This window comes from Gouania willdenowi, chromosome 6 (genome assembly GCF_900634775.1).
Source record: "Gouania willdenowi chromosome 6, fGouWil2.1, whole genome shotgun sequence".
Taxonomy (NCBI): Eukaryota; Metazoa; Chordata; class Actinopteri; order Blenniiformes; family Gobiesocidae; genus Gouania; species Gouania willdenowi.
This window is the reverse complement of record NC_041049.1, coordinates 37,768,382-37,795,181: the sequence shown is the minus strand read 5'-3', so window position 1 is coordinate 37,795,181 and position 26,800 is coordinate 37,768,382. Positions and strand designations below refer to the sequence as shown.

General features: G+C 39.5%; 1 protein-coding gene across 2 annotated transcripts; it reads left to right on the top strand.

Annotated features, from left to right (window-relative positions):
• The first annotated feature begins 17,132 nt into the window (after nucleotides 1–17,132).
• gal (galanin/GMAP prepropeptide) lies at nucleotides 17,133–24,067 on the top strand. 2 transcript variants are annotated; one of them, XM_028448714.1, is made up of 7 exons: nucleotides 17,133–17,219; nucleotides 17,290–17,373; nucleotides 18,234–18,288; nucleotides 18,571–18,642; nucleotides 20,600–20,686; nucleotides 21,994–22,065; nucleotides 23,869–24,067. In XM_028448714.1, exons 1-7 carry the CDS (start codon nucleotides 17,172–17,174, stop codon nucleotides 23,928–23,930), a joined length of 480 nt encoding a protein of 159 aa, XP_028304515.1. In that variant the 5' UTR covers nucleotides 17,133–17,171; the 3' UTR covers nucleotides 23,931–24,067. The 2 variants fall into 2 exon arrangements, with proteins under 2 accessions (XP_028304515.1, XP_028304516.1); XM_028448715.1 differs by lacking the exon at nucleotides 18,571–18,642.
• The last annotated feature ends 2,733 nt before the right edge of the window (nucleotides 24,068–26,800 follow it).

Sequence of the window (26,800 nt, the reverse complement as noted above, 5' to 3'; positions counted from 1 at the left end):
ACCTTACCTTTGACACTTATAACAGCGAAGTGGAGGAGGCACATATGGTTTGACAGGAAAACTCATGCATTCCACTCGGACTCCCTCTGGCAGTATATTCCTCTGGATTTCTAACATCACAGACAAACTTTCAACTTGCTCGTTATTCACTGTTTTTAATAATATTTTAACTCGACTGACTTCAAGCCCACAAATACCCCTCCTGAGTCTCTCCAAATCCTCGTCGACAGGAATGCCTGTTATCACTCCAATCACCGGCCTTCCCTCAACCACAATTCTCCTCCCACCCACCAATTTCTTACAAATAATTTCAATCCGTAACGCTTGGTTTTTCTGCTCCTCCGTTTCACATGACACAATCAAACTTCCATCCCTCAGCACTGGAGCCATTTCCACCTCTCTAAGCTTTTTCTTCAACTCCCTTGACAGTGTCACAGGAATCAAATGCACATGTTCATCCTCCTTTTTAAATGTTAGAATGACTTTCCATTCTTCTCACCCTGTCTTTTTACGAACAACACTCCCTCCCTCATCTGAACTGTTTTCTTTGAGGCTTCTTTTATTTTTCTGACCCCTAATTAAACTTTCATCTATCCGATTTCCTCCTGACTACCTTCCTCACTGACTGTCTACTGAGCTCCAGCTACCTTACCCCATGTTGTCCTTGTCCTCATCTACCTGTGCTGTCGTTTGCAGTTCGCTATCGTCTATCCTCCTTTATGGTTCCCTCGTGATGAGCCCACGCTTCTGGGCCATGTAGTTCTTTTGACTTGCGTTACTGTGTACATTTATTGAAAGAAAACTACAAATGGTGGCGCATCTGTCCTATGCTTTTTTTCTATTGGTTGGTCCCGCTCCCTTGAACTTTCTATCCTGTATCGTCCCAATCACGTGAGTAATAATAATTGGCTCCCATCCCTAAAAAAATCCTCTAATCCACAATATCAGCTCGTGATAAACATTTTATCCACGTTCCTGCAGTAGCTTGGTTGATGGCTGCAATTACACTAAACACTGGTTTTCTATGTAGTCTGATTTATACATCCTGCCCTATGCTCCTTTAACACAACCTGCAAAACTGAGGTCCATGTGGACTAAACTGTGAATCACTTTTCCAATTGCTTTCACACAAAATACATTCAGTGACCACAGTCACCAATCATCATGAACTCTTTTCTCAGTCACTAGTTCACCACCTGCAAGACACTAAACTTTTACAGCACATTTTTTCAAATGCTAATCAGAATCAGAATCAGAATCAGAATCAGAATCAACTTTATTGGCCAAGGGTGTATGAATACACACGAGGAATTTCTTTTGGTGACCTGTGCTCTCTCAGGTAGTGTAACATTAAATAATAACAATCAACTAGAATAAAGAAAAATAAATAAAATAAAGAAAAATAAATAAAAAAAGAAGTATAAACATAAATATAAGAGTAGTTAGACTAATATGTGCAAACTAAATAAAAATAACAAGATAATAATAATAATAATAATAATAATAATAATAATAATAATAATAATAATAAAATAAAAATACAATAATAATAATAATGAGATAATAGTGCAGTAGTGCATTGATGAGTAGTGCAGGTGAACATTTAAATGAAAAAATTATGTCCATGAACATTTCGCAGTGACAGGTTGTTCCAGGGTTGTTATGTTTAGTTCCAGGTTATTTCACAGAAACAGGTCTGACACTCTATGACTGTTTAGAGTTGATCAGAATGACAGCCTGGGGGAAGAAACTGTTTTTATGGCGGGTAGTTTTGGCGTACAGTGATCTGTAGCATCTGCCGGAGGGGAGGAGTTTAAACAGATTGTGTGCAGGGTGTGAGGGGTCTGCAGTGATGCTACCTGCCTGTTTCCTGACCCTGGACAGGTATAAGTCTTGGATGGAGGGCAGATCAACACCAATGATCTTTTCTGCAGTTCTGATTATCCTTTGTAGTCTGTGTCTGTCTAGTTTGGTTGTAGATCCAAACCAGACAGTGATGGAGGTGCACAGAACAGACTGAATGATGGAGGCGTAGAACATGATCAGCAGCTCCTGGGGCAGGTTGAACTTCCTCAGCTGTCGCAGGAAGTACATCCTCTGCTGTGCCTTTTTCCTGGTTGTGTCTATGTGGGAGGTCCACTTCAGGTCCTGTGAGATTGTGGATCCCAGGAACCTGAAGGAGTCCATGGTAGCCACTTTGCTATTCAGAATGGTAAGGGGGGTGAGTGGGGGGGGGTTTCTCCTGAAGTCCACTGTCATCTCCACAGTCTTGAGCGGGTTCAGTTCCAGATGGTTCTGACTGCACCAGAGAGCCAGCTGTTCCACCTCCCATCTGAAGGCAGACTCGTCCCCATCCCTGATGAGACCGATGACGGTGGTGGCGTCTGCAAACTTCAGGAGTTTCACAGAGGGGTCCCCTGAGGTGCAGTCATTGGTGTAGAGGGAGAATAGAAGTGGGGAGAGAACACACCCCTGAGGGGCGCCAGTGCTGAGTGACCGGGTGCTGGATGTGATGCCTCCCAGCCTTACTTGCTGCTTCCTGTCAGTCAGGAAGTTGGTGATCCACTGACAGGTGGAGGCCGGCACTGTGAGCTGGGTGAGTTTCTGGTGAAGGATGTCCGGGATGATGGTGTTGAACGCAGAGCTGAAATCCACAAACAGGATCCTAGCGTAGGTCCCTGGGGAGTCGAGGTGATGCAGGATGTAGTTCAGTCCCATGTTGACTGCATCCTCGACAGACCTGTTTGCCCGATAGGCAAACTGCAGGGGGTCCAGCAGGGGCCTTGTGATGTCCTTCAGGTGGCTCAATACCAGCCTCTCAAAGGACTTCATGACTACGGACGTCAGGGCAATGGGTCGATAGTCATTAAGTCCTGTGATGGCAGGTTTCTTTGGGACTGGGATGATGCTGGAGCTTTTGAAGCAGGATGGTACTTCACACAGCTCCAGTGATGTATTGAAGATCCGTGTGAAGATGGGGGCCAGCTGCTCAGCACAGGGTTTCAGGCAGGAGGAAGATACTCCGTCTGGTCCTGGAGCCTTTTTGATCTTTTATCTCTTGAATAGCTGGCACACATCTCTTTCATTGATCTTCAGGGTAGGTGGGGGGTCAGAGGGTGAGGTAGGGGGGGAAGTGGGGGGAGCAGGAAGGGCAGAGTCCAGGTGATGGGCTGATGCTAATGAGCTCGGGGGTGGGTGAGAAAACCTGCAGTAAAAGCTATTCAGGTCTTCAGCCAGTCTTTTGTTACCTGCAGGGTGGGGGAGGGTTTCCTGTAGTTAGTTACCTCACGCAGGCCTTTCCACACTTCTGAAGGGACTTTGTTTGAGAAGCTTTGTTTTAGCTTCTCAGTGTAGCACCTCTTGGCTACTCTGATCTCCTTGGTTAGTGTGTACTTAGCCTGCTTAAACAGGACCCAGTCCCCACTCGAGTAGGCTTCCTCCTTAGCCTGACGCAGCATCCTGAGTTGAGGTGTGAACCAGGGTTTGTTGTTGTTGTATGTGCAGAAAGTCTTGGTCTGCACACACATGTCCTCACAGAAGCTGATGTAAGATGTCACAGTGTCAGTCAGTTCATCGAGGTTGTCTGATGCAGCTTCAAAAACACTCCAATCAGTGCAGTCAAAGCAGTGCTGTAACTCCTACTTTGACTCCTCTGTCCACCTCTTAACAGTCCTTACCACAGGTTTAGCAGATTTAAACTTCTGCCTGTAGGTCGGGATGAGGTGAATCAGACAGTGATCAGAGAGCCCCAAAGCTGCACGGGGAACAGAGTGATATGAATCCCTTATTGCAGTGTAGCAGTGGTCCAGTGTGTTAGCACCCCTGGTGGGGCACTTTATATGTTGTCTGTATTTAGGGAGTTCGTGGGTTAGATTTGCTCTGTTAAAATCCCCGAGAATGATAAGCAAAGAGTCAGGATGTTTTTTCTCCACGTCTGCTATCTGGTCGGCCAGGTGCTGTAACGCCTCTGTTACACAAGCCTGAGGTGGGATGTAAACACCGACTATAACAAACGAGGAGAACTCCCGCGGAGAATAAAACGGTTTACAGTTTATGAAAAAACTCTCCAGATTAGGGCTACACGTCTGCTTCAACACTGTGACATCTGTACACCAACCTTGGTTAATGTAAAAGCATATTCCGCCGCCCCTCGTCTTCCCAGAGAGCTCTTTCACACGGTCCGCTCTGAGGAGCTGAAAGTCCGGTAGATGTAAAGAGCTGTCCGGGATGAGTTCACTGAGCCAGGTTTCAGTAAAACACAGGGCGGCGGATCTGCAAAAGTCCGAGTTTCTAGTGTTTAGGAGCAGCAGTTCATCCATTTTATTTGCCAGAGAGCGGACATTCGCCAGGTGAATGGATGGAAGTGCAGTGCGTAATCCCCGCTGCCTCAGTTTGACGAGCGCGCCTGCTCGTTTACCCCGTCTGCGTCTGCGGCGTCTCCTGCAAATTCCATAGAGAGCTGCTGCTCCTCCGGTGAGAATCTCTGCATAACTTTCTGGTTCAATGAGAACCGGTGAAAAAAGATCAGCAGAGGACTGTCCAACGTTTATTAGTTCTTCTCTGGTGAAAGAGACCAGGGGAGCAAGAAACTACAAAAAAGAAGAAAAACGCAACAACTACGAGAGAGCGCAGTACCGAGGCAACCATCCGCGGCGCCATCTTTGGATTTTTTGACACACTTTGTTTAAAACAGTTAGAAACACAATCAAAACAGAATGATAAAATACATGGGGAATGTCTGCTGCAGCCACTTTGAAATCTATTTAAAATGATATACAAATATTGACAAAATAAGAATGAATAAAACTATACAGGCAATGCAATTTTAAAGACAGCTGAGTGTAGTTGTCAGCTGAAAACCGATTCGGTGATTTGTGTTTGGCCTCATTAGAAACAAAGGGAATTATTTTTCTTTTGCAAGTATATGGATCAAAGAGCAGTGGGTGAGGTTCATAGAGCGAGAAGAGCAGCCTTCTTTCATCTCCGTAACATTGCTAAAATCAGATCTATCCTGTCTCAGAGCGACGCCTAAAAGCTAGTCCATGCTTTTGTTACCTCTCGACTGGATTATTGTAATTCTCTTTTAGTAGGCTGCCCGAGCAAGCCGCCTAAGACACGTCAGCTGGTTCAAAATGCTGCAGCACGTGTACTGACTAAAACTAGGAGAAGAGATCACATTACTCCTGTATTAGCCTTTCTGCATTGGCTTCCCATAAAATATAGAATAGAATTCAAGATTCTTCTTCTCACTTATAAAGCCCTAAGTGGACAGGCACCAGTCTATCTCAAGGAGCTTGTAGTGCCATACAATCCCCCCAGAACACTACGCTCTCAAAATGCTGGACTACTCGTTGTTCCATTTGTCTCTAAAAGTAGTATAGGAGGAAGAGCTTTCAGTTATCAGGCCCCACTTCTCTGGAACCATCTACCAACCACGGTTCGGGGGGCAGACACCCTCTCTACCTTTAAGGTTAGGCTCAAAACATTCCTCTTTGGTAAAGCTTTTAGTTAGGAACCAGCTCATAGCTCATAGTTAAGATGCAATAGGCATAGACTGCCGGGGGGGTCTGGCATGCTCGGTTGGAGAGAGGTTGGAGAGGGCGTTAAGAGAGAGGTCATTTAGGTTAGAGAGGGACCGGAGAGGGTCCCATTCCTCTCTCTAAGGGTGTACTCACACTGGCAACCAGGGCCGTTCCTAACCAGCTCTGTGCATGTGTGAAACCATGGGGGGCCATTGTCTGGCCTGCGTAGGCGTGAACTGCACCGCATGGGGGTTAACGGCCCGATGGTCCTGCTAGAAGAGGTGGTCCAAACACCGTGCCAGACTGGCACGGTTGGCCGCGCATGCTCACACACAACTCGACTCGACCCGCACGCAAAATGTGATGACGTTGGTACCGCGCGACGCTTTACGGCACATAAACATCCGCATTCCGCAATGATAGCGGTGTCAGAAGTGCTCGTTAGCCGATGAAAAGTTCAGAGTTTGCGTTACCTTATATATATATATGAAGAACACCACAGAGAACTCATGGAGGAAGAGGACAACATGACCGTCAGGACTTCTCTTTGTTCAGCCGACAGCGGGACAGTAACGGAGTGTAGCAGCTCATCATCAGGTCCGGGTATTTCCGAGGGTATAAATATACATATAAACACATATTACTGGTATATTAACCCATATAAACCAGAAAATATGGAAAAGGGACATTTTCCTGCTGCAAAAGTGTAACATATTACTGGTATTTTGTGAACAGGACACATGTGGTTGGCTATTATATAACCCAGAAAAAATGGAAATTGGACATTGTATATATATATATGTATATATATATATATATATATATATATATATATATATATATATATACAGTAGGTATATCTATATGGTGTTCTGGGACACATACTCACAAACTCTGGAGAATGAAAACAAACACAGTGTCTTGGGGAGCAAAGTGTAGTGTATTAATTTATTCATCTAAATGTAACCAAAAACAGGACATCGCAAATACAAGCCCAAATAAATGAAATGTCTGAAAGAAAGGGTAATAATTTTCCAAACAAAAATCAATAAGCCAGAAATAAAGTGCAACCTTTTGCAAAATGTAACATGAACCTTAAAAACAAAACATTTAAACATTGGAAGTACAAGGATGGGAATATTATGACAGCAGAACCTGGAACAAGACTGCAAATTGTTGCAACTATTTATTTATTTTTAAATCTTATTTTAGTTCTCTTCTTAGGTCGTGTCGTGTTAGTGCACATGTGGCAATACCAATTTTCAGTATGTGGAGTTGAATTGCTCAGAAATCTACACGTGTCCTGTTCTCAAAATACCAGTAATATGTGATACGTTTGCAGCCGTAAAATGTCCCATTTCTATATTTTTTGGTTTATATGGGTTAATATACCAGTAATGTGTTTATATGCATGTTTATACCCTCAAAATTACCTTGGAATTCTGGGTTTTACTCGAACCCCTCATCATCACATCTCTGCAGAAGAAGACCCTCCACTGCACCTCAGCACTTTAACAACTCACTAATTTCACAATTTAAATACACTATTTCTACCTTTGTTTTACTTTGTATTTAATAAAAAAGTTTCTCCAACAGTTGGTTAAATCTACACATTTATACTGTATATAATGCACATACAGGATGATGTGTAACAATAATCAGTAAAATTAGCTGTAAACACATTTTGTAGAATTAAAAATAAGGTTATGCTGTGAACAGAAAGAAAGGAAGACGAGCCAGATAATTCTAAACTTTAGAATATAATACAATCATAAATATGACTCTTCTCAAAACAACAACCTTTGATGTCTTTATTGTCACACAATAGTTAAGCTTCTAGTAAATAATTTGCAAATAAAAAAAGTTAACTTTTTTTGTATTTGTAAAATATTCACTGGAAGCTTCTCTGGTGGCATGTGCAATGGTTGTTGTTATTATTATTACATGAAGCCATCATTACTGCAGCTCTGCACATCAATGTTGTCCTGTTAAAGTTTCTTTATACAAAGACTTAAAAACAATCTGAAATTAGTGGTGATTCAAGTAAATCACCTTTATTATGCATTATAACAATCTGTCCTTGAAACATATCATATAAACCTTCCTTAAGTCTCTAAATTATTGAAACAATGAAAAACATCTCCTAGAAAATAAAATGACAATTAAATTTAATAATCATTTCACATACATTTCAATAAATAAGTGCATCCCATGTTGACTCTGAGCTTTATTCTGTCTGTTGTCTGTGGAAGTGATGGGTCTAGATCAGATTATGAAAACTAGGATCAGCTCATGGTTTTAATGTCCAGGGAGGGGCGTGTCCACTCTGCATGGACTTAAAGAAGAAGAAATAAAAGAAGAGTTAGATATTGTCATGTTCATCAAAAGGAAAACTGAAAGTGATGGAGATAAATATGCTCAGATGGACACACAGACACACACACACACACACAAAGTTTAAACAAACACACAAATACTCTGTCCTAAATTGTCTCACACATTAAAAGCATCTATTTACACTTATATTAATGTACACAAAGACTAGCTCCACAAAATCAGAACGACATTTATTGATCCAGAAATTAAACTAATCTTACCTTTATAGGCTCAGTTTCCTCCTTTGTTTTTAAATCCATTTGAACCTCCATTCATGGTGGTTTTAATCATCAGAGAGAGTCTTTCATTTTTAATAAATCCACCGTTATTTGGTCTGTTTTAATCTCTTTCTTTCTCACTCACTTGGTTCTCTCTGTTCCTTGTGTCGATTTCGTCAAAACAAAGCGGCATCTTTAATGTTTCCGTTACGTGTGAGTAAAATTACCGCAATGTACCAACACTGGCTGTAAAGAGCAACTTATTATCTTTCATAAACTGGTGGAATTTCTCCGATAAAGCAAATATGAGCAGAGTTACGGTCATTTAAATTAACGTGATGCGTTCAAAGGCCCTGGGAAACCCAGTCCATTCCTATAATCCAGCCGTGAAAAGAGCACGTGTCTGGGTAAATCTTGACGTAGTTACCCTTCGCAACATAAAATATGAAATTAACAACATGTGCTGTCAACAACAAACCCAGAGTCGCTTAATGGTGACGTAACGCCATACGCGTGTCATAAATTAACGTGATGACGTGTTTCTCTGTGGGAACCGAGTTGAGCTGGTGATCACGTCCGTTCTACCGTGCCAGAAAAGGGACAGGGAGGGGGGGATTCCTGCTGTCAGCTTGGAACGACCCTGGTTGCCAGTGTGAGTACACTCTAACACTCCCTCTATATCTGCTTCTTCCCTTGTGTGTTTGCTCCTGTACTCCTTCTGGCTTTTGTCTTGCAGGTCCGTGGGATCCTCAGTGTGGAGTTACAGAGTCTCAACAACTCTGTCTCCACCCTTTCCTCTGCACACACCCAACACAGCATAACGTGGATGGCTGTTCATCATAGGAATGGGATCCACACAAGGTTCCTGCTGCTTAACAGAAGGTTTTCCTTGCCGCCATGATGAATTCATGTTGGGTGTTGGATACATATGTATGTGTATATACGTATATATGCATATGTGTGTATCCATAAAATGAAGAGTCCGTCCTTAAGACTGCTCTACTGTAAAGTGTTTTGAGATACAATTGGTTATGATTTGGCGCTATACAAATAAAAGATTGATTGATTGATTGAGAGGGAGAGGAAGAGGAAGAAGGAGAGGAAGACCAAGAGCTGAGGTCTCTGATGAAATCAGCTCCACAGTGATTGACCATGTGCTAAATCATGGACTCTCTCTAAGAGAGGCTGGTTTAAGGTGCAGCAAAACTTGCTTGTTTTTCTTGAGACGTGGATGAAATGTTTTGTTGGTGAGAAACACTTTTAGGAATGAGAGTAACCCTTGAGCTGAAATGTATGATAGACATGCAGACTGTGTTAAGAAATTTGAACAGTTTTGACCAATGCTTGTTAGCAATCGGAAAAAAAAAAATCTAATTGAGTCTACTGAGTCTATGAAATCAATTTTTGACAGCTTATAATAACATATATAACTACACAAATCTTTTTTTTTTTTTTTGGTGTACATTTTCCAAACAAAAGCCCCAACATAAAAATCAACATAACGAGACATTCAGAATTGAGCAACTAAGCAATTTAATACCATTAGAACAAACACAAAAAAATAAAAAATAAATAAAAAGAAAGAAATCTTAAATAATAAATAATAAATAAATAAATAAATAAAAAATAAAAATTAGTAGAATACAGATTTCCAGCAGTTAAACCATCACATTTAAGACCTGGCTGATTTTTATTGATATGGTATGATGCACATTTTAAAAGTTTCCATGTATTTTAGGAATGGCTGCCAAGCTTTATTAAATGTAGTCAAAAAACCAGTTAAGGTACATCTCATCTTCTCCATGTTTAGAAACCTCATAAGGTCAGCGATCATGTGTTGGAAGATTTTCCTGTTTCCACCTTAAGAGTATGACATGTCGTGCAAGCAGAGAGGCAAAAGTTAAAATATTTGAATGATATTAATTAAAGAAATGCTAGAGGGTATCACTCCAAAGAGTGCAATCAAAACAGAGGGAGTAAAATTAACTCTATACACCTCAGAAAAAGTGTTGAATGTAGGTTTCCAAAAATTATTGAGATTAGGACATGTTCAGAAGGTGTGCAAAAGTGAACCAATACCTGCTTTACAGCAATTACACATTGGATCCCTATCTGGACAAAACTTGGCTAACTTCTCCTTAGAAATTTGCAAATGATGAAGTACCTTAAATTGGAGGAGCCCAAGTCTGGCACAAAAAGAGGATGAATGCACTCTCTTCAACATAGAGTCCCAAAGATTATCTGGTATATTCATCGTCAAATCTTTTTCCCAATGAGCTTTAATAATGGAGAGAGAAGGAGATTGTAATTCTAATAGTAAAGAGTACATTTCTTGAATCCCTCTCTTCTTATGAGCACTGATGTTCAAAATATTATCCAAAGAAGGTACCTCTGGCAAATTAGGAAAAATTGTGTATCTACTAGCTATAAAGTGGTGTATCTGCAGATAGCAGTAAAAGTGTGTACCAGGTATATTAAATTGGTCAGTCAACTGTGAGAATGGAACAAAAATTCCATCTATTAAGAGGTCTTTTAAAGTCTGTAACCCTTTACTGTGCCAAGTCTCAAAAGCCGAACCAGTCATGGAGGGTGAAAACGTGATTTGAGCACAAAGGTGCTTTCCTTGATATTCCATGCAGACCAAATTTCTTCCTACAATGTACCCAAATTCTGAGGGAGTCATAAAGCAGAGGGTTGCATTTATAAGTGTGCAATTCTAAGGGAAGTGCTGATCTCATCAGAGCAGGTAAAGATGCTTCAATGTGCACCCAAAAATGAGTTTCAAAAGTTGAATCACTAACCCAATAAAGCATGTTGTGGATTTTGGCTGCCCAATAGTAAAGTTGAAAATTTGTTAAGGCAAGTCCACCTAGTAATCCAGACCTTTGCATAAAATCTTTGCGTATACATGCAGATTTACCATTAAAAATGATTTTTAAAATAAGTTGGTCCAGAGTAATAAAATTTTTTTTTAGGTAAATAGAGTGGAATACACTGGAATAAATGTAAGTACTTTGGTAATATGTTCATTTTTACAGAATTGAATCAGTTTTTGTTCTATCAGAAAGTGGCACCAAGTTTTCTTTGTAGAGTAATTTATATGAGCAGGTTACATTGACTCCCAAGTAAGTTATATAGTCTGATTTAACTTTAAAGTCAAAATTATCAAATTAAATATGTTTTGCCTCTGAATTAATTTTGAGTTACTCACTTTTGTGTATATTTAACTTATAGCCTGATATTCTGCCAAAGTTGTCAAAAATAGTAAAAGCATGAGGAAGAGAGCCAAGAGGATCGGACACACATAACAGGAGGTCATCCACGTACAATGAGAGTTTGTGCTCTTGGCCTTCTCTATGGATGCCTTGGATCCTATTTGCTGCTCTTAATTTCATAGCTAGGGGCTCAATAGGCAAAGCAAAAAGAAGAGGAGATAAGGGACACCCTTGCCTAGTACCGCAGTGGAGTGGAAAATAGGAAGAATAAAAATAATTTGTCCGAACACAAGCCAATGGAGAGGAGTAAAGTAAGTGAATTCAGGAGATGAATTTAGGTGCAAAACCAAATTTATTAAGAATATAAAACAAATAGTCCCACTCCACTCTGTCGAACGCCTTCTCAGCATCAAGTGATAAGGCAATTTTTGGAGTTGATGTTGAAAGCGTGCTCAATATGTTGAAAAAACAACGCAAGTTGAACAAGCCATGCCTACCTCTAATATATCCAGTTTGATCCGGTGCTATCAAGGGAGGTAAATGCTGCTCAATTCGAATAGCCAGAGTTTTAGATAATATTTTAAAGTCAACATTCAACATTGATATATGACGATAGGAGGATTTTTGTTTGGTTTCAGTAGTAGCAACACAGTTGCCTCTCGTAATGTCGTTGGCAGGCATTTTGCATTCAAGACTGAATCAGGAATGCAGCAATGAACAGTAATCCAAAACATTTGTGCTTTTGCATATGTACTTCAGGACCTTACAGAAATATAAAGATTACTGGAAACAGAAAAAAACAGAATCTCAGAAATCAGAATGTGGTCTCTGTGTTTGGAATTGCATCATAGTTTTATTTATTTTATTGTCAATATTTTGATATAATTTTCAATAGATTTCAATGTGGCAACAGCAGACGTTCCTCATGTTTTTTTTTTCATTTTCTTTTGATTGTGGTTTTAACTGTTTTGAACAAAGTGTGTTAGCATTAAAAAAAAATGTGCTGTAAAAGTTTAGTGTGTGTCCCAGTCCATGATTACCTCCCTGCATTACTGTAGGAGTGTTTGTTCACAGTCTGTTTAGTAACTCCTCTTGTTTCATCTGATTCACCCTTGGTTTATTTGAGTCTTGTCTTGTCCCCACTCTCTGTGTTTACAGAGAGTTTAACAGGTCTAAGATGTTCAAAACAAAAACTGAACTCATGTTTATTGTGTCATGTAATTCAGTATTTTCATTCATTCTTAAATTGACTTTGAAATAAAAAATATTGTTTTTGTTGCTATCCACAGATATATAAGTGTAGAGATGTATCACTGCTGAGTGCTTAGTTTTAACCAACAAATAAGGATAAAAACAGTAAAAAATAGACATTTAAATTATTATTTTGAAGTGAAAAAAAAAAAAATGTACACCAATAAAAATAGGAACATTTCATAAACATTGTCATTCATTGGCTTACATGAACCATGTCACCTGTGTTTTACCAGAAATACACATTTAGTCACTCTCATTATGTTAAACTTAATTTAAAGCCTTGAGTTGCATCCATGGTTTGTGGAGAGCACTTCATATCTGTTGGTTTATCTCAATTTACTTCCTTGCTTTGTTCTCGATCGACAGCAGAAGCACAAAATTAAGGAAAACCAGAGAAAGAAAATTAGTTTTAGATGACAACATTTGTGGCTTTAAAGAATGTTGACCCACATACAGACTATAATTAAGTCATCTTATGCATATCGAGTCTTTCTCCAAAAATCTTTCCCATTTGCAAAGCATCTTGTTGCTCAGAATAAATTTCAAAGTGTGACCAATGAAAGATTAAATAAATAAATAAATAAATACATACATACAGTACATAAACGAGTAGCTCATATAAAATTGCAATGATAAATTAAACAAAACTGGATTTAAATCCAGGATTTAAATTCAGAATAAACTGATCTGTAATGTTACCCATCATGCAGTGTGGTTCCATGCTGCTGCTTATGATGATGAAGGCACATCACACGCTTCATCAGCCTCATTAGCATTCAGCAAACAGTGTTGCGCAATAGCTATATCCAGTAATATTTAATAAAGAAAACCAGAGGTTTCCACATCACAAGACAAACACAAAAGGCATGAAGTCAGATCTCAGTGGAAGGTTGTTAGCTAACCATGTGTTCCATCTCATTCACACTGACTGGGTTTATTTGAGTCCTATCAATTCTGTCATGTGGCAATGTGTTTTTAAAAAAATATTATTTTACATGTATATGTTTTTATTATACATTAATATGCATAACACCATGGATTACATTCATGAGTATAATAATCTGAGTTCTGTTTGAAAGCTCAGATCCTGAACTGAGGGATGTGGGCTCTGGTTTATTCCCATCAACAACACAATTGTGTGTACTTATAAATTATCTTTGTGCCACTGAATAGAAAACATTATGAATGAAAAGTCAAGAAGTGTTTGTTCACAGAATACTGTCAAATACTGTCTGATACACATTAAACATGTTTTTAAACACATCCAAGAAAACAATCAATGTGTGTTTTGTAGGTAACACTGTTTACATTTGCAGATCAAACATAAAATAATAAAAAACTGTGATTCTATAGATACTCAACACTGTGAGCTGTGCATGTAGCTCAACTCTCACACACAGTTTAATAGTTTCTGAGAAAGATTGTGGTGTTCCCTCAGAGCTGCGGTAAAAATGTGAGGCTCATTTGTCGGTGTGGACCTTGCTCTCCATGAGGTCCTGTCCACCTGTTCCTGTCTATTCACTTCCTCCACTTTCTCTCTCATGTTTAGCTCTTCCTGTTTCATGATCCCATCATTACAGCCAGTAAATCCTCCGGAAACAAGTATTGATCCTTTCCAGTAAAGTTTCTCCACATGTCAGTGAGAGAAACAGAAGACATTTCTCTCACCTTCACACAGTGTTTTTATTAATTTCAGGTGTTTAATATCTAAAGCCCATTTCCTTATTTTTCCTAAACTGTTAATCCTGTAATAGTGGTATTACTTTCAGTTTTTTATCTCAGGCAATTTAATTGATTTTTAAAACACATCAAACATGTTGAATACTACCACCGATGATCATGTTTGTGACTTTATTTAGTTCAGTGTTAACAAAGCCCTACTGACACACAGTGAGGATCAGTAACAGCTCATAAACTCTGCTTCAGTTCATCTTAAACACTTAAACACATTTTAAACATTAATAACTGAGAAAGATGGGACGTAACATCATGTTTAAGTACTTTTCAGTTTTTCATGTCTCTTATTTAGAGTAATACAATATTTCTATATCATCATGTCTCATCTCAACAAGATCAACAAGAATGCAATAAATATTTAGAGTCAGTCTCTGTGCTGTGATGGGCTCTAAAGCCAGATTGAAAGCTCTTGTATAAATTGTTCCTGAGTAGGTGATTACATAGATGACCCGTGATGATTTTTTCAAGAATTTTGGAAACAAAAGATTGGATATTGGTCTATAATTGGACAAGTCACTTGGATCAAGGGTAGGTTTCTTAAGGAGAGGTTTTATTACAGCGGTTTTAAAGGCCTGTGGCACATAACCTGTTACTAGAGATGTATTAATTCAGTTCACCATATTAGTGCTTAGTGGAAGAACATCTTTAAATAGTGGAGTTGGGATTGGATCTAAAAGACAGGTTGTTGATTCAGAAGCACTGACTATTGAGGTCCGTTCAGGTAGACTAATTGGGGTGAACCTTTGTAAAAAAAAAAAAAAGCTGCATGTTGGGGATATTTCAGGAGCTGTTGTGTTAAAAAAATTATTGAGCATTCCTGCAGGTGGGACATTGGCTTTGTTTCTAATTTTTAAAGTTTTATCAGTAAAGAAGTTGATGAAATCGTCCCTGCTCAGGTTGACAACAATAGAGGGTTCGACAGAGCTGTGGCTTTTGGTGAGCCTGGCTACAGTGTTGAATAGAAACTGAGGATTGTTCTTATTTTCCTCTATCAACTCGTTCATTGGTCCGTATCGATTCTCGTCAGGTGGTATCGTTTGTCCCTACATGTAACACTATTTTAGTGACAGTTTCTGGCAGCATGGGTAGCATTTGATTAATATCTAAGATCTAATATTCCCCATTAATGAATGTTGTGCGTCCGTGTCCATGTATTTGGTGAGTAGATCATCTTTCTTTTTTAGCTTGTTAGAAAGGCGACAAATCTCTTCCCGTAGTTTGGTAAATTCTTTGTTGGCATTTAGCAGTAAAACGTCTTTCTCTGACGGCAATTTAGGAGCAGCTTCTCCACTGTCTGTAGATGCAGCCATCTTCTAAGAGCAGACTTAAAACCAGCTAATAAACAAGCTACAAACTAGTACAGACTTAAAACCAGCTAATAAACAAGCTACAAACCAGCACAGACTTAAAACCAACTAACAAACAAGCTACAAACTAGTACAGACTTAAAACCAACTAACAAACAAGCTACAAACTAGTACAGACTTAAAACCAACTAACAAACAAGCTACAAACCAGCACAGACTTAAAACCAACTAACAAACAAGCTACAAACCAGCACAGACTTAAAACCAACTAACAAACAAGCTACAAACAAGAGCAGACTTAAAACCAACTAACAAACAAGCTACAAACTAGTACAGACTTCAAACCAACTAACAAACAAGCTACAAACTAGTACAGACTTAAAACCAACTAACAAACAAGCTACAAACCAGCACAGACTTAAAACCAACTAACAAACAAGCTACAAACTAGTACAGACTTAAAACCAACTAACAAACAAGCTACAAACTAGTACAGACTTAAAACCAACTAACAAACAAGCTACAAACTAGTACAGACTTCAAACCAACTAACAAACAAGCTACAAACTAGTACAGACTTAAAACCAACTAACAAACAAGCTACAAACCAGCACAGACTTAAAACCAACTAACAAACAAGCTACAAACTAGTACAGACTTAAAACCAACTAACAAACAAGCTACAAACTAGTACAGACTTAAAACCAACTAACAAACAAGCTACAAACCAGCACAGACTTAAAACCAACTAACAAACAAGCTACAAACTAGTACAGACTTAAAACCAACTAACAAACAAGCTACAAACAAGAGCAGACTTAAAACCAACTAACAAACAAGCTTAAAAACACTGACCAAACAGAGACCAAACCAACTGTGATTAAACAAACACCTACCAAACACTGACCAAACAAACACTGACTAAAACACTGATGAAACACTAACCAAACAAAAGCTAAGCCTTTTTCTAAGATTATTTATATGGAAATCGTGGAGGAGAGCAGCAGCCACAGCAGCAAACACACAAATAAATAAATAAACATCTGGAGTGTGATCAGCCATCTTGAATTGGTAATGCTGAGCGTGGTTGGATGTGAGGTTACATTGAGATATTCACTTTGGGCATGAATCCTTTTTTTAAACTCCAAAATTTTTTTATTTTATAATCTTTGTGAAATGTAAAGTTTTGGTTCTAATGTGCTGAGTGTTAAATCTATTTAATCTTTTAATAAATAAATATGTTTACAAAGAAGCTGAAATAAAACCATTTTGTCAGATGTAATCAAGGTGTGAGAGTGAGCATAGGTGATGATGATGATGATGATGATGATGAAGGCCGTCAGCGTGTGACAGAGAAAGCAGCACCTCACTATTCTTCTCCTTACAAAGACACACATTATGGGATATGATTGAGTTTCATTATGCTTTGTGTGTCTCTGTGAGGGGTGGGCCACTGACGCCAGAGGACCACGGGAGGGTTGGGCGAGGGCCCATAAAAGAGGATGGATGCTCTGTTGCATTCAACGCCGGAGAGACCAATAGATGCTGAACTTCAGAGAGAACGAAGGACAACAACCAGATCCTTCAAAGGTCAGTGAGACTTAGCAGAATCCACACTCTACTTTACTCTAACTCTTTTATACTCTGCGTTTCCTCACAGATGATGCAGAGGTGCTTTGGGCTTTTTTGTGTCTCCCTGGTCTTCTGTGCGACTCTGTCAGAGACCATTGGACTGGTGATCGCGGTAAGAATCTCATCTGATCTCTGTTAGTGACTTAGATCTCCACAATTTAACTGTTATTATTATCATCATTGGATTGTTCTGCTGTTTTAGATTCAATTTCCAGAATCTTTTAAATCCTAAAACAAATAAGATCCGAGTTAGAAGCTTTAGTTAGCAGTTCAATGTGAACTTAAAAAATATAAGTGCTAACCTATACTATATATATATATTATTACTCTCGTTGTTTTCAAAGCTACAGGTTGTCTTTTATTTATCTATTATAGTTAGAAAAACAACATCTTATTCACAAAGAGAGTCTGTCCAAAAAACTACAATAAACCAAACAATAGGAACAGATAAAGCAATACTGTAAATAATCTTCTATTTATAATAATACCTGAGGGGTAGCTGTGGGCTGCCACAATGTAACGCCCTGAAGCAGTTAGGGTTAAGGGACTTGCTCAGCATCCCACAGTGATGGCCCAGGTGACATATGAACCGGTGACCCTCCGATTACAAGCCCGCTTCTTTAATAGTATTATTATACTATTAATACCATCCTGACTAGGAGCGTCACACACAGAGGTGTAAAGAGTGCCGTACTGATTGTACTCAAGTACAAGTAAGTCATCTATAAAACACTCAAGTACAAGTAAAAAGTAGCTCAAAGTAAAAGTTACTTTCACCCCCCACATTTATTGTTGGTAATAAATCTTGCCACAGTTCCATTGCATACAGAAAACATCTCATGTATAAACTTAAAAAGGAAGACATCAAATCTACCACAACTTATTTTATTTTCCATTAAGGCATCTGTAAAAAATAAACGGTTTGTTTGTTTTGTTGTTCAGTATTTGGTGTGTTTGTGTATGTTCTCGCAGGCGAAGGAGAAACGTGGGTGGACTCTAAACAGTGCTGGATATCTGTTAGGTCCTCGTAAGTAGAATATTTGTGCAGGAGCCCAAACACACAGACTCTCACACACACATTGTGTTGTAAATGTCTGACATCGTTCAGAGAAATGGAGACATGTAAATTAAGTTTAACAGGAGTTTCTATATTTGGGAGATACACACGGGGTGTAACAGGTGTGTGTGTGTGTGTGTGTGTGTGTGTGTGTGTGTGTGTGTGTGTGTGTGTGTGTGTGTGTGTGTGTGTGTGTGTGTGTGTGTGTGTGACGTCCAGGTAAAGGTTGCTCCACCTCATCCTGTGTTTCAGGTCGAATTGATCACCTTATTCAGATAAAGGATGCGTCCAGTGCCAGAGGCAGAGACGAGCTGGTCACTCAATGTAAGATAGAAACATGCATCGGCCTCTGCAGGACTCTGGTCTCCCCATGGATTGCTCTGTCCTATTTTTATCTTCATCTCCATCATCATCATCATCATCATCAACTTCATCATCATCATCATCATCATTATCACCATCATCATCGCTCTGCTTTGTGTGCACGTCTCACTTTGTGTCCATTCCAAAGCAATTCGTACAAATCCTGTTGGTTGATGAAAATCTGTCACATCTTCTGCGTTACCTTTAATCATCAAATGAAAGATTAAAACAAGCTTAACACATGTACTTTATCATCTAGTGATGGTGATGATCAGACATCTCTGATAAGATCCATAATTGATGTATTATTCAGTATGTATATGATTTAAACAGCTGTCTCACTGTGTTGAGCTTATAGATGTTTTTAAGCACATAGTTGACTTTTATATACAGGATAAATTATAGAGCAGAATAAAGAGTGAAGTGTTAAAGCTGTTAAATACTAAGAGGCTGAAGTTAAGCACTCTTAACCTATCGGTTAAAGGCTCTAAATTATTCAAACACTTGTAGCCTCTTTACGTTAGAGGAGCTCTTCATGGAACATTTAATGTGTTCACAGAAGTCACTGACTTCCTAACTGTAAACATTACTATTTACTATTTATAATAAATCTGTCAGCTTTAAAAGAAAAAAAAAAAAAAAAAAAGCTCTTTACTCATTTAAAAAATGAAACAACGGTCAGAGATATTGGAACGTATCATTCCGTTTACAAATAATGATGAAAGCATGAAATCCATTTCCATCATTTGGAATAACCACAAACATTTCTATTGTAGCATCTGCATGACACGATGGAGCTCATCATCATCATCATCATCATCATCATCATCATCATCATCATCATCATCATCCTCATCATCATCATCATAGTCAGTCATCACCTCAGCCAATCACACTCATCTAATTTCTGATCTTCTTTTATTTTATTTTTTCTCTCTGTGTTAAAAACACAGCCAACACTTGTTGGCCTTAGTTTGGTTTTCTGCAATTCCCTGAGCCAAGCCCTGCAGGTGGCCTGTGCAAGTTTGGAAAGTGAACCAGATCGACGTCAAACCAATCACTTTATTGATTTATAATGAGTGTAATTATTGTCCCTGAGCTCCTCTTGGAAGAATCCAGAGAAAGTGTGATTTGTGTTTGTATGTGTGAAACAGTGGGACCATCAGAAATCAGGTTAGCACTTAGCTCTTATAGGTCAGCTCTTAGCGCTCATAGGTTAGCACTTAGCGCTCACTTATTCATTGGCTGAGGGATTAGGGAGGTGATGTTATTACAATGAAAACTTACCCAAGTTGTTCACACTGTGCCCTTCACACATATGATGGAATAAGTCTATATAGTTTTAAGAAGTCAAACTCTCAACAAAACAAACTGAAATCATCCCTCAGGACCACATTATTGACCTTTTAAATGTATGTGAATGTGATGTAAATGGTGAATGGACTTAATTTATATAGCGCTTTATCACCACACTGAAGCAGTCTCAAAGCGCTTTACATATCAGCTCATTCACCCAATCACTCTCACATTCACACACCAGTGGGACAGGACTGCCATGCAAGGCGCTAGTCGACCACTGGGAGCAACTTAGGGTTCAGTGACTTGCCCAAGGACACTTCGACACATAGTCAGGTACTGGGATCGAACCCCCAACCTCTCGATCAGAAGACGACCCACGTATCGACTATCAGCTTATTAATCTATAAAATTAGTCTTTATTTATTAAAATAAATGTAATATGAAGTTGTTGATGAACTTATACTTAGTCAGTATTTAATAATAGGAGTGAAACCATATTAAATTAACCTTTGAATGTTTTCTCAGAATGGGTAAGAAAGTTAAGTTTGCAGACTTTATTATGATTAATGTAGGCAGTGAAATAAAGTGCTGATAAAGTGTTGTTCTTGGCTGTGGTCAGATGGAATAGACGGACACAGGACACTGGGAGACAAAGCTGGACTGGCTGGGAAAAGAGACATGGGTCAGGACGAGGACTTCAGAACAGGTTTGATCATCCAGCTCCTTCACTGATGATTTAAAGTCCATGTAAAGCACAAATACATTTGTGTTATGAGTTTGTCACATCACAGAAACCACTGAGCCAAATTTGAATAAGTGTATAAAATTAGGTCTCAAAATCATGGCAAAACAAGCACTTCTCTCTGCTCTTAAATGCTAAGGGCATGTTTGTTAGAGGTGCTGAAACCACACCCACGTGCGGGAAGGGCACTGCCTCCGTGTATTAACCCTAACTCTATGGGAGAGAGCAGTGTGAAAGTGGCTCCAGCGTCGATACTGCTTCTCCCATTGGTTTTCCAAAATTGCTCGGATCGGGCCAAACGAGGTGTCAGTGGAAAGGTCTTCTCTGCCCGAGTCCGAATAGGTGCATCCCTCCCAGCTAGAGTCAGAACTGTGCCCACTAGAGGCGGTAAATCACGGGGGCACCAGCGGACGCGTTTTAAACCCCCGAGTCCGAATATGTGGTTTGTTTTTGGCTAGGGGCCGAATTGCGCCCGCTGGATGGCGCAGCAGCAGGGTCGAGTTTATGCTAATGATGGCTCCGTTACGTAACGCGGCTATGATCTTGGACACAGAAATTTTAAACACAGTTTGTGAAGCCGAGCTCCACAATTAAATTATAAATGGTTGAATGGCTTTTTACATGTTTAAGGAATACATTTATGACCTACTTAATGTGTTTAGAAAAAAATGGCTGAATTTGCTTTACACAGACTTTAAAGTATCAACACACTCTGTTAGGCTAACATGCTTAGCAAGCTTGTCAGTGCCCGATCCTTTCACGGGCCTGATCCTTTAGTATCCTTTCAATGCATGCACGTAGAAAACGTCACTTCCTTCACTCGCAGTCTTTATGACAGAGTTACTGGGACGTGATATTTGAATGTAAACCGAACATTTGACTGTTGTTATTTTAATAGTACACATGTAAATATGTGACTGTTTTGTGGCATTTCTAATTGTTAATAAAACATTTCTTTTTTTAAGGACAAAAAGGAAAAATCACCACAAGATGACACAAAAACAGATCAAAACACAATACACAACATTGACAATCAAAAACCAAACAGAAAATAAGATAAAAACCAACATAAATTGGAATTCACTCCAAACATGAAATTCTAATTATTTTTAAATAGCAGGTTTTCAACCTTTTAAATTGTACAGGAACTGCCGTAAAATAGGCCGACCGGATGTAGACTATTTTCACGTATGCGTTGAAAGAATCAAGCCCGTGAAAGGATTGGGCATAAGGCTAACATGCTAACATACTAAAAGGCTTTATCACCACAGGTACTCTGAGGTTAGCGGATGAAGACGTCATTCACACTGTCATCGACTTCTTGTCTTACCTCAAACTCAAAGGTAGGCTTTACTCTCTGATCAACCTTTTTCTGAAAAAACACATTAAAATAACTTTTTATAACGATGTTATGCCGTTGGGCATCACGTTCCGACCAGATATGATGCACTTGGTTCATCTGCCCGGCCTGTCACTTTAACTAACTGGTGCATTGTGGGAAGTAGAGGCATAACAGGTATGTTTACATTGTGGGAAGCATCGTTTTTTCTGTTGGCTCTCGGTGCTAAGCAGCCATGTATAACCTCTACTTTAGTGATAAAAACGCACCATCCAGGTTGTATGTTTGGAGAGGATTAAATGTCACCTTTCTCACCAGTCATCTGCATCTTGTATGTGGCCCTGCACCCACTCAGCATACAGAATTATGACAGAACTGTTACCAACAGAAACAAGGCTGTGTCATTAAGTGGTGGAAGTGCAAAACTATGGCCAGCAACTGTGATGAAAGCTGCGTGAAAAGATTTTTGTTCATGGATGGGAGAATGTGCCGAGGATTACCACCTAACAACGCCGTAAAAAAAGGTAACAGCTCAACATTTAGCCACAAGGAATAATCTGGTGGGGGTGCTGTTAGTGCCATGTCACCCACCCATGTAAGTAAAATGTAGAGTGCTCTGAACAATTACGTTTACAAGCTGCATTGAGACTTTCTGTGAAGAAATTCTGTTGTGACCAAATCTGATTTCAGCCATTAGCTTAGCCTGCAGATCCCTCACGTAGCAACTCGGCTTGAAACGGTCCTCACATATTATTGAATTTAATCCGAACAGAAGCGTTTTAAGTGTGTATCCCGTACCAATATTATGGCGCCAACGTCTTGGATAACGCTGACTTAGTGTCGTTATTTGGCTTAGAGACGCAAAAGAAATGTTTTTGTTTGGTTTTGCTCTTGTTGTTATAGCAACCATTAGCGTTACACCGCCATTGTTCAGAAACTGTAGACCAACGGAACACTGTTTCCTAGCAACAGCTAACAGGAATCAACGAACGTGCATCATATCCTGTGCAAAATGGCAACTATCCATAGTCGATGCTCGACAGCATAAAACCGTTCTAAAAAGTCATTTTAATGTGTTTTTTTTAATGAAAAAAGGTGCACATATTTAGTTTATTGGTAATACATAAAACATTTTTTTGTTATATACATTTTCATTACAGGTACCCTTTAAATGTGCTGTTATTAATGGGAGAACAGCTGATGTAAAGAACAACTGATGAACTCTGGTTCTAATTTCCTTTGAACATATCTTATCAGAGTAATATCAATCACTAAGAATAACTGATAGTTATTTGTTGACATGAAAAGTTCATTGTATCCCATTATTTTAAGTGCAGCAGATTTGATCTGTAAAAAAGATGTTCCTCAGTTTACTGAGAAATGTTTCGTCCTTTGAACTAAATTAGTTTCCAGTGTTTGGATCAAATGTTTAGTCCAAACATTTCTGTGTTCACGTTGTGATGAATAACTGAAGCCTCTTTGGAATTATTTAAATCAACCTGACCCTAAACAAAAGGGTTTATTAGTTTAGTGCAACATAGTGAATATTTCAAAGGTAAAATCCATGTGTTTCTCTTATTGATCAAAGCTGGTATCATCTGATATAAGCATTTGTAGTTGTTGTTTAGTTGCTTTTAATGATGTCATAATTAACACAATGAACACGTATTACTCCCATCACTGACTCCAGGTCAAATTAAACCTTTTGACTAAATGTCAAAAAAATTTTGCCACAATGGAAGAAAGCAGAGGATTGATTTGTGTAAGGTGTGTATAATCAGTGTCATCATTTATCTTTATGTTTCAGAGATGGGTGCCTTGGACAGTCTACCATCTAGTGTTACATCAGATGAACTGACCAATCCCTGACAAGCGTCTCCTCATCAGAGATCAGCTCTAGTTCAGCTCTAACTGCTGATCACATGAAACACACCCTACACTCACCTGATGTTACATTTGTGTGATTTAAAACAATAAAGTGAAATATACAAATGGCTCTAAAGTTACTGATCAACCTATTGATATGTCTCTGATTCCATCATCAGACACACAGCAGAGACATCTCACGGCTTTACTGACAAACGTGTGTGTGTGTGTGTGTGTGTGTGTGTGTGTGTGTGTGTGTGTGTGTGTGTGTGTGTGTGTGTGTGCGTGCGTGCGTGCGTGCGTGCGTGTGTGCGTGCGTGCGTGCGTGCGCGTGCGTGTGTGTGAGAGAGGGAAGGAGATAAGTACTTACCTGTCGCTCACAGTTGTTGGGTTATATCCTTTACATGTGCTCTGTTCCGGTCCCTAGAGGATCTACACTGCCGACCAGAGCTGAAACCCGTCCGGTTCTTTAATGCTGGAGGAGGACATTCATTTATAATCTTACACTTATAATGAAGATAAAGTCATGGAATGGATTTAACACCATTTATTACGATTTATGAGCGAGTGAGATACTGTCTTTACAGCGCTGCTCCAGTGACATCCTTCCCCCACGAGGTCCAGATGGCAAAGAGAAAGATGTGTTGTCTTCCCCCGGCTTTTATCTGCTTTGTGGCTGATCCTCCTTTGCTGGGCCCCACCTCCCACGGTTCTACCCTGTGTCACTAATGTATGTGTGTGAGCAGAGGAGTATTCCATAAAGCGGGTTATGTTCAAACTCTGAGTATGTTCAGGCTCAAATGAGGGAAACTCTGAGTATCCCATTCCAAAAAGCGAGGTATGTTCTTCTCTGAGTATGTTACCATGGCAACATTGTCCGTGAACTAAACCTGGTCGCTGGCAGGTTTTATCAAAGAAAGCCTTGGTTTCTACCTGGCTCCGCCCACCTGAACACCGTTTCTTAACACTTTAATAAACCTTAACACTTCTCTCTGAAGCACATTAGTAACATCACACACCACAGACGTGTTCACATCATTACTAATGTTGTGTTGCTTTACGTCTTTTTTTTTTTTTTTTGTGATAACGTTAGTTTTCTTTATAACATTGTAGATGTAGATCATTAAGTGAAAGTCACTGAGAGGTTGATCTGCATTAAAACATCTACTGACGTCTGTAGTAAAGTTCTCTGGATAAAAACCTGTGGATAATATAAAGGAGGAGATGACAATTTAAATAAATCAACTTTTAAGGCTCGATTGTTGTTTTATATTGTTATAGAGTTAAGTCTGTAGATTATACATCTTTGAAGGTATGATGGCGCAGTGAATTGTGACGCTGCTCTTGAAAGTGATGGGTCGTGGGTTCGCGTCCCGCTTCAGTGTTTTTTTATGACATTTTTTAGGACGTTGAGATGACTCTGGTGACAATATTACATTAAGAATCAATATAAATGATGTGATATGAAGCAGCAGTCACTGTCTTTATATCCAGTGTAACAGGAGGGCTCTCTGTGCAGCAATCCTATGCTGCTGACACGTCTCCTCAGACACATTTTATTCATATTATTCACCGCTCGTCACGTCACTGAAGCAATAAAGTTCTTCTTGCTTCTCTCGACGAGGTCAGTCGCACTCTCTGTTTCTCCCTCCCTTCCGTCTTATCTCTCCCCCAGCTGCTGCTTTGTCAGGTCTTGTGAAACTAACAAGAGCCTCTCTCTGCAACTCATCCAAAACCGGAATAATGGAATTAATTACTTGGTCTCTCAGTGCTATCGATCAGATTTTTTCGACGCAAAGAACCAGGGGTGGTGACCCCGCATGTCCAAGCGGGACGTTTGCGGCTGGATACACACTTGACCCTTGGAACAAGTGGCGAGTTGTGTGTCTGTCCATCCTTTCCGTGGAAGACGTGGAGGACATCTACATGATTGGAATAATGATAGTAGGCATGCTGCTGATCGGAGCTGGTGGCTTCCTAATCTATCGAAAAGTCCGTACTACGCTGGTGACTGTTTTGGAAAAGCTGCCAGTGATTTCTGAAGTGGAAACTAGACCACTCATTGGATTACAGCAGAGAGACCCAGGACAGAAGGCTATTGGAAATTAACATAGCCTGTATCAAATCACATTGCTTATCTCCCTTTCGGCTCCCCAGCCAGCCAAGGCTAAAGCCAAGGTTGTCTCAATTCTTATCACCAGGAAGTTTCTGCAGACGGCGGCTCCTGTTATTGATCCTTTTTTCACCTAAATATGTGGGCGCCGCAAATGGCTGCTCCGGTGTGTTGATGTGTCTCCTTTCACTGCAACTACCTAGTCAAATTCCTCGTATTGTTCTAAACTGTACCTGGTCAATAAAACTGATTCTGATTCTGAAGCGACCAAAAAGTGTGACTATTTATGGGTGATTTAAGCCACTATAATCACTGAAGACTGAACGCACCTTTAGAACAGGCTCATATTCCTCAAACACCGGCTTATTTCACCCATCAGGGTGAATAAATCACTATCTTCCGTTTGGTTGTCATGGCAGTTTGAGTATTCTTTGATCCATTGATGATGGCTTTTTATCGCGCGCGTGTACGTAAATAACCCAAGGTTTACATACTCAGGGTTGATTGACCCACTTCATACCAGCTGTAATGGAATCCGATACCCAGAGTTTCCCATCGCGGGGAATGTTGACCCAGAGTTTATGGATAGACTCAGAGTTTGTTAACCCTCCTTTATAGAATACACCTCAGGTGTGCACCGAGGAGTATGTGGCTTGCTATATGTGAAGCTAAGTGTAATGTGCAAATAATGTCCCTAAATATCCCTCACAGTAAACAATGTTTTTTTATATCTTCAGCTTCTCAAAAAGTTGTTTCATTC